The sequence below is a fragment of the Mercenaria mercenaria genome, chromosome 12 (assembly GCF_021730395.1).
Source record: "Mercenaria mercenaria strain notata chromosome 12, MADL_Memer_1, whole genome shotgun sequence".
Lineage (NCBI taxonomy): Eukaryota > Metazoa > Mollusca > Bivalvia > Venerida > Veneridae > Mercenaria > Mercenaria mercenaria.
The window spans coordinates 53,612,950-53,627,476 of NC_069372.1; the positions used below are offsets into that span (position 1 = coordinate 53,612,950).

The following is a 14,527-nucleotide window of genomic DNA, read 5'->3' on the forward strand; positions in this document are numbered from 1 at the left end:
GAACTGTACGTACTAGAACCTGTTCTATTGACGATTTTGAAGTTCTTGATAATTTGCGCGTAATTTTGTCTTGCTCCGCGATTGAACAACATTAAAACCCGTACCATCCCGTACATACATACATATATTTATTTTTCAATACATCTGTATTTAAATGCAAATCTTGTACACCGTGTGCCATCATTGAAACAGAAACTGTGGTGGGTCTTTAAAACATCCGTCTGTAATACAAATTCATCCTGATATGACACGGAATCTTTTGGACATATTTGAAGAAACTGTAAGTTTATTTATTTTCTTACATTTAGATCATTACTATCATAGCTATGTATTGAGTCGTGACTGTATTTTTTATTCTAATATGCTTGTCTCTTTTAAAACACTCTTACTCTAGAATGACGTCACGTTAACGTGCGGTGACGTCAAAGTTTTTATTGCGGCCAAGAAAGAGCGCACCGTGTTTAAACACTATTTATACACTCGGGTGGTAATACGTCGTACAAATAATTTCACTCGGGCTGCGCCCTGAAATTATTACGCCCGACGTATAACCACCCATCGTGCATAAATAGTGTTAAAGCAATCTTTTGCTATAAATTTTTTCTTAAATATAGACTGTTTCTGGTTTGTAGTCAGACAGTATGTAATTTGTCAGACTGCATCTTTTGGTCGAAGTGCTTTGAATGATAACCCTGACAGATAGTATGTAAGTACATGTAGCTGATTAAACATTTGAGATGAGATGTTTTACAGAGTAGTTACAGCAGAAAAAACGCGCTATATACAGTCAACAAAAGATGTAGGGCAGGTCAGGTAAATATTATTGATCTCTTTTTAAGCGGTCTGTAAAAATTATTTATAGACCTATTGTCCAAACAAAACAACACCAATTGGTAATTGAATAAAAAGCTGTATAAAACTTATAATTTCTTAATACTATTAATAAAAAAATGTTGTATTTCTTAATACTCTTAAACTTTTAAACTCACTAAACAATGTCGATTGGTGGGGTATGATTGTGCATTTATCTTGCTTGTTCGTCTTAAACGCGATTAATTATTTCCACATTGAATAGCTGCTTACAACTGATGCCCAAGGCTTTCTGACTTTTTGATCTTTATGTACATGTGTAAACAATTTTAGATACGCTCTATTAAGTTTACTACGAGTATAAATACATAATCATTTTTAGATGTGAAAAAAACATATTGGAAGATATTGTGACTTTGAATAGGAGGTAAGTTATTATAATATATAACCTTTACTTAAAGTACCTTATTAACGTAAATTGAGTCGTCAAAGTGCAACGCATGCTTGCGGTTGCATGTGTTAAGAGATTTACTATTTCCTGCCTTTGATATAACCTCTTAATATGCATATTGTGGGCTCAGCGCAAAACTATTGTATCTTATTCTTTATTTACATACAGTTACAATAGTATCGCGCTACAGTTACAGTAGTTTCGCGCTGAACCCTTGCGATATTCTGAACATAACAACAGCAATAAGGGAATAAAACCATTTCAGTTTTGTTACGCACAGTACGCGTTTTCTGAATTCCTCCGAAACAAATAACTGCGTAACTTTTTAAGATACATGATAATTCGGAAATTAATAGTAAAAACAAGGTAAGATTTATTTTTAAAAATCTAATGTTTGAGTGTCCGCATCGCCGGAGTACCTTTTTAAATCAGATAATCACTAGAAAGCTGACTAACATGCAGAGAAGTTGTTGTTCTACAAAGGTTAATTTATCAAGATTTTGTCTAATCGATAAGAAAAATTTGTCTGACGACAGGTGTTTGATATGCGCAGTTGTTTTAATACATGCACATGAATTTCCATCGATGTGAAATGAAACAGTTATTGAATATCATTGAATGCATCCCAGCATGATGCATGCCATTAAACACCAGTGAAAAGAGTGTTAATTTATATTGAAGCATTCCTCATAAGCTGTATTCCCCCAGGCAGCCTGAACGCCAATGACAAATGATAGCAAATGAAATAATAGCTTTTTTTCGCTGGAAGTAGGGGTTTAATATTTATGATTCTTATTATGAGCATTTTGTGTTGTCAAATTCAAAACACTATACATTTGTATATTCAACCAAGTTCATATATAACTCCTGCAAAACGTAATGGAGGAACCACTCGGAGCCACAAGATTAATTTAGCAGACTTTGTGGATGATTAAATCTCTCTTCCCATTACCTGTGGTCTAACGTAATGTTGCACGTACAGAGGTCTACAAAGAAAGAAAATGGATAAAAATAACGGATTTTAATGAAACCTTTCAAACGAATGAGATATGTTTTAAGTAAGTACATTTATTTATAAAAGGACTAAGTGATTTCATGATGGTACCAAGTGTCTATACCGTGCTTGCCTCTATCCTTATAACGATGAAACTAACAGGTGCTCGTTTGTAAACTGAACAAACGATAAATATCCTGTTTCGAGCAATGTTTTCAGGAAAAGTACCAATTACAGGTTATAGATTTAAAGAAAAAATATCAAAAGAGTTTCGATCAATTTTAATTTATATGGCGTCCCCCTCTTCGAAGGGACACTATGACACTAGCCCTTTTTTGTACTCTTCGAATAACTTCAAGCAAATATGGTTCTTTTCGGCTGTAGTATCAGACTTGTACAAACACATGTCCTTTGTTTTAACCAGAGTAGTTTAACAGGAATACATTTACTTGATTCAAAGACAACACCTTTTGTAAATATTAGTTAATACTTATTCCAAAATGTAAAACCGGTATCAAAACATATTCTTTACTTGCAAAAGCGTATCTCAGAGTGCTTAATATTTTATGCAGGTACCTTAATTGTTTAAACAGATACAGTATAAATCTATGTGTACAGAATGACCCATCTCAGTTTGTTTTGTTTTTTCAAAGTAAAGTCGTTCCGCCGATTACCGTACTTGGAACACTGGGTATGTAAATGTCTACAGCAACGGACAAGCATAAATGGCCGAATGGAGAAGGTTTTCAAACCCACTTTTGTTGGTTTTGTGGTTTTGTCACTGACTAATCGAGACTTTATTTTTAACCTTATCGTCGTCTACAAATACGATCAATAATTTCACACGAATTCCACTTTGAGGGGCTGTTACTACCCAATGATCAAATAGGTTCCCGACTTTTTTTTTATCTTCATGTACAATGTCATGTGTACACACTGGTTATTCGGGTACCTACTCGAATGAGCGATACCGCCCTCGTGTGATTTATATACATGTAGGTTGTATAGGGTATATAAAACAATACCAACGTATGACACATATTTAAGCATGTTGAACATTTTAAAGACAGAATCATCCGAGGAAATGCATTAATTCGCACTGGTGAAAATATCAGTCCTCACTAATATTGATATGACTACAAAATTTGAAGAAATGTAACGAAATTCATGTAATTTGACGTTTTGAGACGTATTTTTCTTTGTTCGAAGTCGAGATAACTGAATTTGGCACTCTCCTTGGTAAAACTATGCATACTCAACTACAGAACGAACGGATCGTGTACCTGCAAGTTATTTTTGTTGATAAAATTTCAATTATATGCATCCTGTCGCTGTTTTGATGGTACCTCTGACGATGGATGAAAATAAACAATGATACCTACCCGTTTGCACATGGGTACCGTCCTCGTTACGTCAGTGAACATTTATAAAACTCCCCGCAGCGATTACTTCCGCAATACGGTACACTGAAATAATCGCTTTGAGGATCTGGAAATAACAACTGGAAATGTGAAACCCGACCTTTAGTAGATCTATATGATTAGAATGTTAACTTTAAAAATGTAAAGATGTGAGTTAGCAGTACTTCACCAATATCAAATCTTCCCTCACATCCACCCTCTATTCTACACATTCTATCATCTTGCCTACTTGGAGTTTTTCTTTTTCTCTTCAGTCTCATTATGAAAGCGACCAAACTTGTCGTCGCACCGTGCAAAAGTGCTTATGTTAAGACTGACCTTCTTTTTCTTCCTGAAAGGGAAATCGGACCCTCTCTCTGGGCATGTATTCGTATAGGGAGAGGCTGCGGCTTCAAAATCTGCCTTTTATCGTATCTTGTAATTATAGGTGCACCCTCCATTAAGTTCGTGCTAATTATGCGACTTATTTACAAGTGCATACAATATACACTACTGTATAAGTGTCTTACAGGTGACTAACTGAAGAAAAAAGAAGTAATGGAAGTCTGGTTATCAGATCCAGTCTCTTTTTATGTTTGTTCACACACACACCCCACAGTGGTTGTAAACGTTAAATGTACGTCAAGAGAGGAATCTGTGAGATTCAAAATTTCAAAATTTTATTTATAACTGGACCCATACGGGCATCAGTATTATAATAACAACAAATTTAACAAAACAAACACTTAAAGGGCCTACATAAAATAAAACAGTAGTTTTACGGTCATAATAGATCTGATACAGATATTTTGTAAGCTAAAAGATAAAGGACGATGTACATTTAGAATTAACCAGGTTTCATGAGGTTTGAAAACAGTGTTTTAACTAGCCAGCAAATAACTGCCAGTGACAAAAACTTATTCCTCCAAAAAAAAAATTGAAGTATTTTCTGTACAAACAATGCTAACTTAAAAAGAAAAGTACTATCATTACTATGAAATAAACGTTGAAATGACATTAGACTGTTGAAAGTCATTTGGTGTATTTTTTACTCTGTCTAAATTTAAGTACGGACATTCTATAATGTAATGAAATTCATCTCCTAAAGATGTATTATCACACAGATAACAAGTCCTGTTATTGAGCTCAATATTCGAAAATATCCCTCTTTCAACTTGTAACAAATTGTTTCTACATCGGAAATGACACATGGATATTGCGAGATTTGTTGGTAAAACTTTAAAATAATTTTCAAACTCAAAGGTTGTTATAAATATTCTGTAACACAAACATTTTCTGGAAATTTGCAATGTTTGTTTTTTCATTCCATGACTGAATAAACTGGCCTTCAACATCTGTTTTACAATATTGCGGAAATACGCAGGTGTAAATACTGATTGATTCAACCAGTATCCAAGTTGCTCTAAAAGTTCTTTTACATATGAAATCCAAGAACAATAATTTACATTTTCTGATGGAGTCTCTACATGAACCTTTAAAATATACAATTTATCTTTTTTTTTTTTTTTTTGGTTTATCATTAATCATTGTACACAAGTAGTTCAATATTCTATTTCTAATTATAACATCTATTGGTAATACACCAAGCTTGCCAAAAAACATGACATTAGGTGTTGACTTTTTTAACCTTCAGTACCATTTTTAAAACAATTTTAAGCTGAAAACTTTTAACAATGCTAACGTCACAACAACCCCATACCTTTGATCCATATTGGTTGAACCACAGACTCAAATAAACATAATTGTAAATCAATACTAAACTGCAACTTCCTACATTTTTTTCATCAGAGCATACATATATTTTCTAGCTTGGTCAACCAAATACATTTTAGTTTTATTGAAGTAACCATTGTTGTTAAATTAAATTCCTAGATAACTGAAGTCATCTACTACTTCAAATGCCGCATTATTAGAATAAAAGGTAGGCTTGTTTCGCATTTTTACACGTGAAAAAATAACAACCTTAGTTTTATTGGAATAAACTGTAACTTTCCAAATATAACAATATTCTGACATAACATTTAATGCAGTTTATAAATCATTTTCAGATTCTGCAAATAACACTGTATCATCTGCATAAAGTAACAAAAATAACTTGAAAACATTTCTGAAATATAATCATTTAGCAGGTCCTTTACATTGTTTGATAATTCCACTAGTCCTGAAAAAAATTAGGCATACGTGAGACTAAATCATTCAAGAAAACAGAAAATAAGATAGGTGATAAATGTTCACCTTGTCGTGCACCAGTTGAGCTATAATGAAGAAATTTGATAGACCTTGGCTACACTTTACACAAGATTTGGCTTTATCATATATTGCATATTTAGCCTCAAAGACTTTGTCATCAATGTTATGCTGCAGCAATTTATTCCATAAACACATACGATCGACAGAATCAAACGCTTTCTTGTAATCTATAAAGGCACAATATAAAAACAGATTGGTTTGTTTATACTTTAACTTACTCCCCTTAGATTCATAATTACCATTTGCAATACAGAATTAGCAACAGACGATAAGACAGGTAAGATGATATTTTGTTAAAGTTTAAGTATCAGACGATCTGTAATAACTTTGAAATGATGTACAAAAAGTTACCCAGAGCAAGCATAGGGTGGACCCAGTTCACCAAATTTTTTCCTCGATGCTTGAATTGTTCGACAAACCTGCAAACCTACTAAACTTCATGACCTCTTTACCTATCTTAAATAGTAGAACATCATTTTTTCCAAAACCTATTTTTCATGAAAGTTCTATCATAACTTAAAGTAACGATGAAAATAAAGTGGGAGTGTAATAGTTCCTAGTAAAATGCCAGTCAGTTGTAGTCTGCTACCCTAGTGTGGAGTGTAGGTCCATAAACATAAACCATCTCATTTCATGCATCAAGCCCGGATCCAGGGCCCGGCCGAAGGGGCCCGTGCCTCCCCAGTTGGCCGAGAAGTGACATACTCATCAAAGATGCACCCTACTATTTTGGCAAATCATTATTTCTCAAAATTTAGACCCAGAAATATACCAGAGGCCCCCATTTAATACCTTCAAAATTTTCCAGCGGGGAGCCCCCCCCCCCCCCCCCCAACCCCCCAATCAAGCGGGAAGTATCGTACCCCTCCAATACTTCGAAATTTAGACCTAAAATACACCAGAGGACATCATTTTCTGCCTATATTTCAAAAAATTCCAGGAGTCCCCCTGACCCGCCCCCTGACCCCGGAACCCCTGCCTAACGTCTAACATGGGCAAAGGCACCCCCTCCAATACCTTGCCCTCCCCGCCCCCCAGTCAAAAATTTCTGGATCCGGCCCTGTGCATGATGTATTCTTGCAGTAAAATGTGTAAATTAAAGCACTTGTTCCCAAACGAATTTTTCGAAAAACCAAACATGGAGAAATAAGGATCTGTTTACTACTGGCTTCTTTCGACTACCCCTGAAGAAACACATTTTCGACCGAATTACTGGCTTTATTCCTCAAAACGAAGCTTAGAAACATGGGTCGATCGCAATAAAATATTTGAAAAAAATCATAAATTTCTGACAAATTTAATTTTTTTTTTTGCTATGAACATTTTAATACCCTGTAAACATCTTAAATAACAAGACAAATTTACGGAAGCAATATTCAATTGAAAATACACATAAGAATGTGTCTATGTAATGGATTTTGATACTAAGTTGATAGCGAATTTGAAGCGATGTGAGTTTTTTCTCCGGATAAGCTAAATTCCAGTAGCTGGAGGGCATAAAAGACTAAATTTTTTATCTTTATCTTGGCTGGTCATTGCATGTTGTCGCTAAATTAGAAAATGGGTCTGCCTCAATGTAATGCTCATTTCAATAACAGGACGGTATCCCTCGATTGACAGAAACAACGAGGATGGTACCATGGTACATCGTCAGAGGAATCTGTTTTTCTACACACTGTCTTCGAAAAAATCACAGGAGTCTGAAATTCTATCAATAAGACCATAGAAGTCTATCTTTACAAAAAATACCCCCTATATATATATAAAATATTTTATATATATATATATAGGGTACTTTTTGTAAAGATAGACTTCTATGGTCTTATTGATAGAATTTCAGACTCCTGTGAAAAAATCGATCTAATTTTACTGTGATTCCAGTTTTTGTGAAATGAAAGTAACGGTTAACACATAGAATGACTGCTTTTCATTTTCCTAACAATAATTTCCTAATATAATCCGAAATAATACCATCAATCGTGAAAACATATACCATCGCCTTAAAATATCTTCATTTTCGCAGCAAAAAACGTATTTTTTCACAGTTATTCAGATTATATTAGATAGATATTTGACATGGATATAGTTAAGGTATGATCTTACACATTCAATACTAAAACTTTTCAAATCTTCAGTTAAATACAGAATAATAAGCTGTTAAAGTTGTGAATTTCCTGTTCACCAACATGTACATAAATCACACGAGGGCGGTATCACTCACACGAGTAGGTACCCGAATAACCAGTGTGTGTGTGTGTATACACTTTAGATACGCTCTATTAACTACGCGTAGAAATTAAGACGTATGAAAAATACATGAATAAAAAAACATTGTGATTTTATATCAAAGGTAAGATCATTCTTTTATAATAAAGTTTACCATTAGCGTTGAGTCAATCCTATTGCAACGCATGCTTAACTGTAATTAGAGATCATTAAATAAGATGTACACATGCGTTTAAGTACAAATGTATTTGCTATTTGCCTCAGTAGATTATACGAAACGCTTTGAATACCACAAAACAGCAGTGGGAGGATACACATTGTAAATATTATATATTATCATGTTGTGTATGATACGTGTTATCTTTTAATTTTAAAAGTATTTTAAAGAGTACGATAAGCTAACTTATATTTTGGATTTTTGAGAGCGCCTCGTACCTTGGATTTCATGCGTATGCTTGTCGAATGAGCAACCATTTGATGATTAAAATTCAGGGCTGTTGCTCCGAAGATTCTAGGATGTTTGTCAGTTTGCCTTGTGAATGTGTTCTCTGGAGGTGTCGTTAACCTTTAGCCTGCTGGCGGCAAGTGATTCTGCCTTTGCGACCAGTGCAGACCAAGATCGGCCTGCACATCCGTGCAATCTGACCATGGTTTGCACTGTTTGCTATTCGGTCAGTAAATTTTCAGTGAACACCCCTTCGAATAAAAAATGATCGTGTTTAAATTGAATGATGGACCAGTCCATTTTAGAAATTTAGCAGGCTAAAGGTTAAAACAGAAGTTAAACTGTACATATGCAGTATGATAGCATATGCTTGAATTACCTCTCAGCATGACGGGTACGATTCAAACACCAGTGAAAAAGATTGCACTAACTTTGTATTAAAACGGATATATTTAATATAACGATATTAACAAAATGTTAGTTGCAAATGGAAATGATGGCATTATTACATTACATTAGAGCACATGAAGACGAGGTATGTTGGTGTTTGTAGGATTCTTGTTACAATTAATTTAAATGAGCGTTTGTAGTGTCAGATTCACGTTATTAATTCAACCATTTAATATATATTTTTTAAACCAAAATTTGCCATTCCAATAGGGAGCCGCTTGGAGCCTCAATTGTACTTTGTTGACTTTTGTGAAATCGAATGACCAAGTGCAAGATGTGACCAAATGTCTCAACTACACTCGGTTCTGTTTCATCCTCCTATTTTTTACAATAACGATGAAAAGATCGTACCTGCGTCAGAAGTGTTTTTCTTTTTTTAACAAATTGAAAATCGACATTTGCATTACACATGATATTATATCTCAAAAAGTGTTTGACCTGGAGTCATCAAATATAGTAGGACTGTCATTCAGCATGTGAAGTTGTGCATCTATGTTTTGGTTGGGATTTCAGTTAGCAAGTTTTAGCCCTGAGCTTAGTCAAAATATACATGAAGGGACTAAATTAAAGTTTGTGTAGCACGTATCTCAAAGAGTGTTTTTATATGCAGCAATGAAACTTTGTAGGAATACATAGGGTTTTGTTTGGGATTTGACCGCGCCATCCCTCCCATTCTTTTACTCTTTCTGCTTCTTCTGTCTTGTTCTTGCCGGTGGTCTAGTGGTAATACGCTTGACTGTCAATCCAGAGGTCCGGGGTTCGAATTCCGGTCCAGGCACTGGAAATTTCTGAGATGCTCTTGAGTGTCTCCCGCCTAACTAGAGGCCTGTACTGGTTCTTCCCAGGAAAGACGGCTTCGCGTGTATCGGTGCTATACACCGGGCACGTTAAAGAACCAGACTGTCTACTAGTATTCGCAAAGAGCTAGGCTAAGTAAGCCGGGCACGTCTGTATCTAAAAGGTTCTCTCCGTCTGTTCTGGGGGCTTTGTCTCACTCTGTTCTTCTGGTCATATCGCTCTGTGTCTGTGCTAGTAGAGGATGAATTTCGCGCCCTGTGTGGCTGCGTTTGCTATATGTAAAGTGCCTTTGAACGTGTTTATCATGAAAAGGGCGCTATATAAATCTGGTATAATAATAATAATTGTTATTCTTGATGATGTTTTATAGTATTCTTACACGTCCTTGGTTATTCCAACCACAGGTATGTCCCATATCCGGGAAAAAAATCATAAAAAGATATGTAGATAAGTGGTCAACATCAGTTCAACCGCCATTTATGTGTAAGTCGACGAGAAGGGGTTACAAAATACGCAGTACAAATATGTATGTCTATTTACTTTCATAGGTGCGATGTCAGTTCTGTGCAAAAACATTCATACTTTTATATTTATTCAGGCATTTTTAAAGACAACATTTTCAGCACCGGAAGCTAAACTGTTGCACGCAGAGATTGTAATGGTAATGTTCTTTTACATTTTGGGATAGTCATTGTCTGAAATTTACTTAACCTCCATTTGATACTTTTGAAACAAATTGAGCCGTGCCATGACAAAACCAACATAGTGCATTTGCGACCAGCATGGGTCCAGACCAGCCTGCGCATCCGCGCAGTCTGGTCAGGCTCCATACTGTTCGCTTTTAAAGCCTATTGAAATTGGAGAAACTGTTAGCGAACAGCATGGATCCTGACCAGACTGCGCAGATGCGCAGGCTGGTCTGGATCCATGCTGGTCGCAAACCCACTATGTTGGTTTTCCCATGGCACGGCTCAATTGTCTTAATGGTTGTGCTCAATATATTCTTACAAAACTACGGTTGTTTAAACGAAATATTTTTGTATAGGTCTGATACTACATCCAAAAAAACAACCATTTTTGCTTCAAGTTATCTATAGAGTGCAGAAATGAGCCGGTGTACATAGGCCATGATGTTCCCGTAAGTAGATGAAACGCATGAAAAGTCAAATGGAGCGTGACTTGTTTGTTCATTTTGAAAACTGTAAGCTATATATCTGTATTGTTTGAAAACGAAAACTTTTAGTATGCTGGATATATTTTGTTGTTATTCTGGCAGTTAGAAGAATGGAGTAATAAAAAACATGGGTCAGGTTTAGACACTTGGTCAAATCTTGATATTGGTCCCGTTAAAGACAAAAGGTCAGTAATTTATTTTAATCACGAAAAATAGCCGATTACAGAAACATTCGAGATCAGTCCTTTTTATCGGAAATGAACTAGTTTTTAATTTAAGTGAAACTTCTTATTACTAACTTGATCAATAACACGCTTTCATATTCACGGTAAATTAAGTGTGTACTTCATCTTACGCACAAAAGCTTTCTTTAATAGTTTTTTATCTTATTGGGAATACGGTTGGTGCGAGTCTCCTTCTATTTACATAGTTAAATGTAGTATTGATACTCCTCAAGTATCAACGCAGTCTGTCACGATTATGAGATGATGTTACGACAGAAGTGTTTTAATATAATGTATTTTTCGTGTTCTTTTTGTGTAATATTTTAACTATTCGGTCGCTTATTTTATATGCACATAAACATTCTGCATTCTATGGTGGTTGATTTCTGCCTTGCCGGGTTATCTTGCTCTTGGGATACGATATATCGCAGGACACGATCGCACGAGAACTCGGCATAGTAAAAATCATTCACATGAATTGGCAAGGTCGCCCAGCACAACAAAATGAAAACAAAGCCTATTTGTGGACGGTAGTGGAATTGCATGCTACCTCCCATGCCCTGTAGCCCCGGGTTGAGCAGAACTCAACACGTAACGTGATAAATGTTGTGATTCTATACAAAAAAATAATTCTTTGAAGTATTATGGCAATAGCGGTTGACCTCCGTAATTAAAGTTGTGGCTTTTTGTTTTAACAACAGAGGCCGTTGTGACCAGAATTAACTTGGAGTGTATGGTATGCTAGTTTCGCGGTGTTGTCAACTTTTATTTCAGACATAAGCTAACCTTTACGAATCGATATAGCAGATGTTTAACACATTACAAAGATTGCTTATCGCTAGACTTGTTTAATGATATCTGCATTGACTGATGAACAATTCTTTATATTTCAGATCTCCTGGGATAAATTAACAGAAATTCTGGTGTCTGCTGACGGTATCATGTCATTCCGAAGTCAGTGAACTATACCATATTCTGAAAATTGTAATAGACATAATGATATCTGCAAAACCTGTGTAGGGTTAATTGGTTATAGGAAGCCAAATGGAGTGACTTTCAAGTTTTTCAAAACTGTGGATACCTGTACAGAAGAGCCCTGCTGTCAGGCTTGTGATTTTGAGGAAAACTTTTTAAACGGTATTCAAGAATGGGCGGGCGGCTCCAAGCGAAACGATGTATGCACCACTGGACTACAAGGATGCTATGTGTAGTGCTTTTAATTCTACAAGCAGTTTCTATGAACTGGTATCTAATGAGTAATCTCTCATATACATGGGCAGCAATTTACGGCGCCGACGCCGTCGTCGTAGCTCTCTTTGTCATAGCATTTATTATGGCTTCTAGAAACATTAATGTAGAGAAACACAATCAAGAACTGACATTTTATGATGTACAACATTTACCTCTGACATATATATCTTGGTTTGTGTATACTGTCGTAATGGATATAAAAATTGCCGTCATATTTAGCACCTTTTCTACTGATCTAGACGAGGCGTTTTTCTTTGGACCAAACACTTTGAAAACCACGATTGCTCTGACGGGGATAGTGTTCCTGTCATATTTACCTACATTAAATGATGTTCAGCACGGACATAGAAAAGATATCATCATTACGCTCACCTCAACAGTCGTTTTTGATATTCTTGACGGAGTCGACAATTTAGAAAATCTTTTTGAGAAAGATGTACGCGACACTTACCCACCAGGTCTTGACGACGCCATTATTGCAGTTTGTTGTATTAATTTCCTGTTACCCACAGTTCCATTGTTCACGCTCGCTAAAACGAAATTTGGAATAAAGAAACTGCCGTTTAAATTAGAAATGTTACATAAATTTGCCATTGCGTACCTAGTGAATCTGCCTTTGTTTGTGACACGTATGATCACATGGCATGGCATGTCGCAAGGTATTTCAATTTTTCTCCTCAAAAACATAATGGCGATGGGTGTTGTTACATTTGAAGTGTGTGAAAAATTGTTATTCAAAAAGAAAGACAAGGAAGAAAAAGAAGTGAACGATTCTCATGATGGCGCTGGTACCAGATACCTTCATAGCACGTCTTCATTGTAACCTATATGTGTATCTAAATTCGTTGACTATTGACGGTATTATTGACCAGTTGAACTTCAAACTATCTAGGATGTGCTTTTCTCATATTATTGTTGTTGCTTGTAGATAATGGATTACCGTAGTTCTGCACGTTCGGATAAAAATCTAATATGTAGAATTTGGTCAAACTTTGACTTGTCAAAACATCATTACTTAGAAAATACAAAAAATAAAAATTATACGGTCATGTGGACTGATTTGAATTTTTTTTACCTCACACACGTGACGAATTTTCATAGATGGAGTATATAGGAAAATCACAATTTCGAAAACATTTTCGCCAGTTGTATTTTTATTACAAAGTAGATAATAACCAAACTTGTCACATTCTGAAAAACAGATTATCTGCAATATGCTGAAATGAAATGTATAGGTCCGTGAGCTTGTTTTTTGAGATACTTGCCCACTATTAAGGAAACCCGCACATTTCAAGCTGATTTTAAGACATTATTTGGAATTATTTAACGCGTAAAACGTTTTAACATCATATTTTAACTTTATATAGTAACATTACCTTTGTAATAAATTTACCCGCAGAATGCCATTAATTCATAAAATGATTTTAATCTCCGTATGTTGAGTCCAGATTTTATTCTACGTTATCCGGATAAATGACGGTACGCCATATCACTTCCGTTTTACCAAACGTGCAGAACAACCTTAATTCGGACATTCGTTTAGTATACACAGAGTGCTTCTGATATGTTATTAAACATTAGAATTTTTGCTTTCTGAATAGATATTTGTTAATTATCATGATTATGCCAGCTTCTTCTCTCCAAGAAGTAGAAAAGACAATAAAATTCGTCACTGACAATGAATTACTTGCGTCTGAGTGGCACAAGTTATGTGATTGTTACATGTTTAGATGCAAACCAGCTGGATGGCTTTTCTACGGAAGTTCCGAGGTGATAAGGGTTAAGTATTTTTTTTTATCTTGTGGCCCGAGATAAAAAAACTGGATACATGTCATCTCGGAGCGCGGTACTGTTCAATGGTCAAGGTTTATCCGGACAACTTTTGTAAAGCGATTCTATATGTCTCAGTGTAGAAGTGCATTTTCTATATATTTATAACATACAAATGCAGCTAAAATACTTTTACAATTACATTATTAATTGTAGATCCCTAAGGCTTAAAGGCTTTATATTTCGAATCACAAGCGCGCGAT

At 35.4% G+C, this 14,527-nt stretch overlaps 1 protein-coding gene across 6 annotated transcripts; it reads left to right on the forward strand.

Moving 5' to 3' along the window:
• The first annotated feature begins 1,129 nt into the window (after window positions 1-1,129).
• LOC123534504 (uncharacterized) lies at window positions 1,130-14,204 on the forward strand. Of its 6 annotated transcripts, none has more exons than XM_053520091.1 (2): window positions 1,130-1,237; window positions 12,137-14,204. In XM_053520091.1, the coding sequence occupies exon 2, from the start codon at window positions 12,391-12,393 to the stop codon at window positions 13,315-13,317; it is 927 nt and encodes a 308-aa protein (XP_053376066.1). In that variant the 5' UTR covers window positions 1,130-1,237; window positions 12,137-12,390; the 3' UTR covers window positions 13,318-14,204. The 6 variants fall into 6 exon arrangements, with proteins under 6 accessions (XP_053376066.1, XP_053376062.1, XP_053376063.1 ...); XM_053520087.1 differs by lacking the exon at window positions 1,130-1,237 and adding an exon at window positions 1,478-1,627; XM_053520088.1 differs by lacking the exon at window positions 1,130-1,237 and adding an exon at window positions 2,161-2,319.
• The last annotated feature ends 323 nt before the right edge of the window (window positions 14,205-14,527 follow it).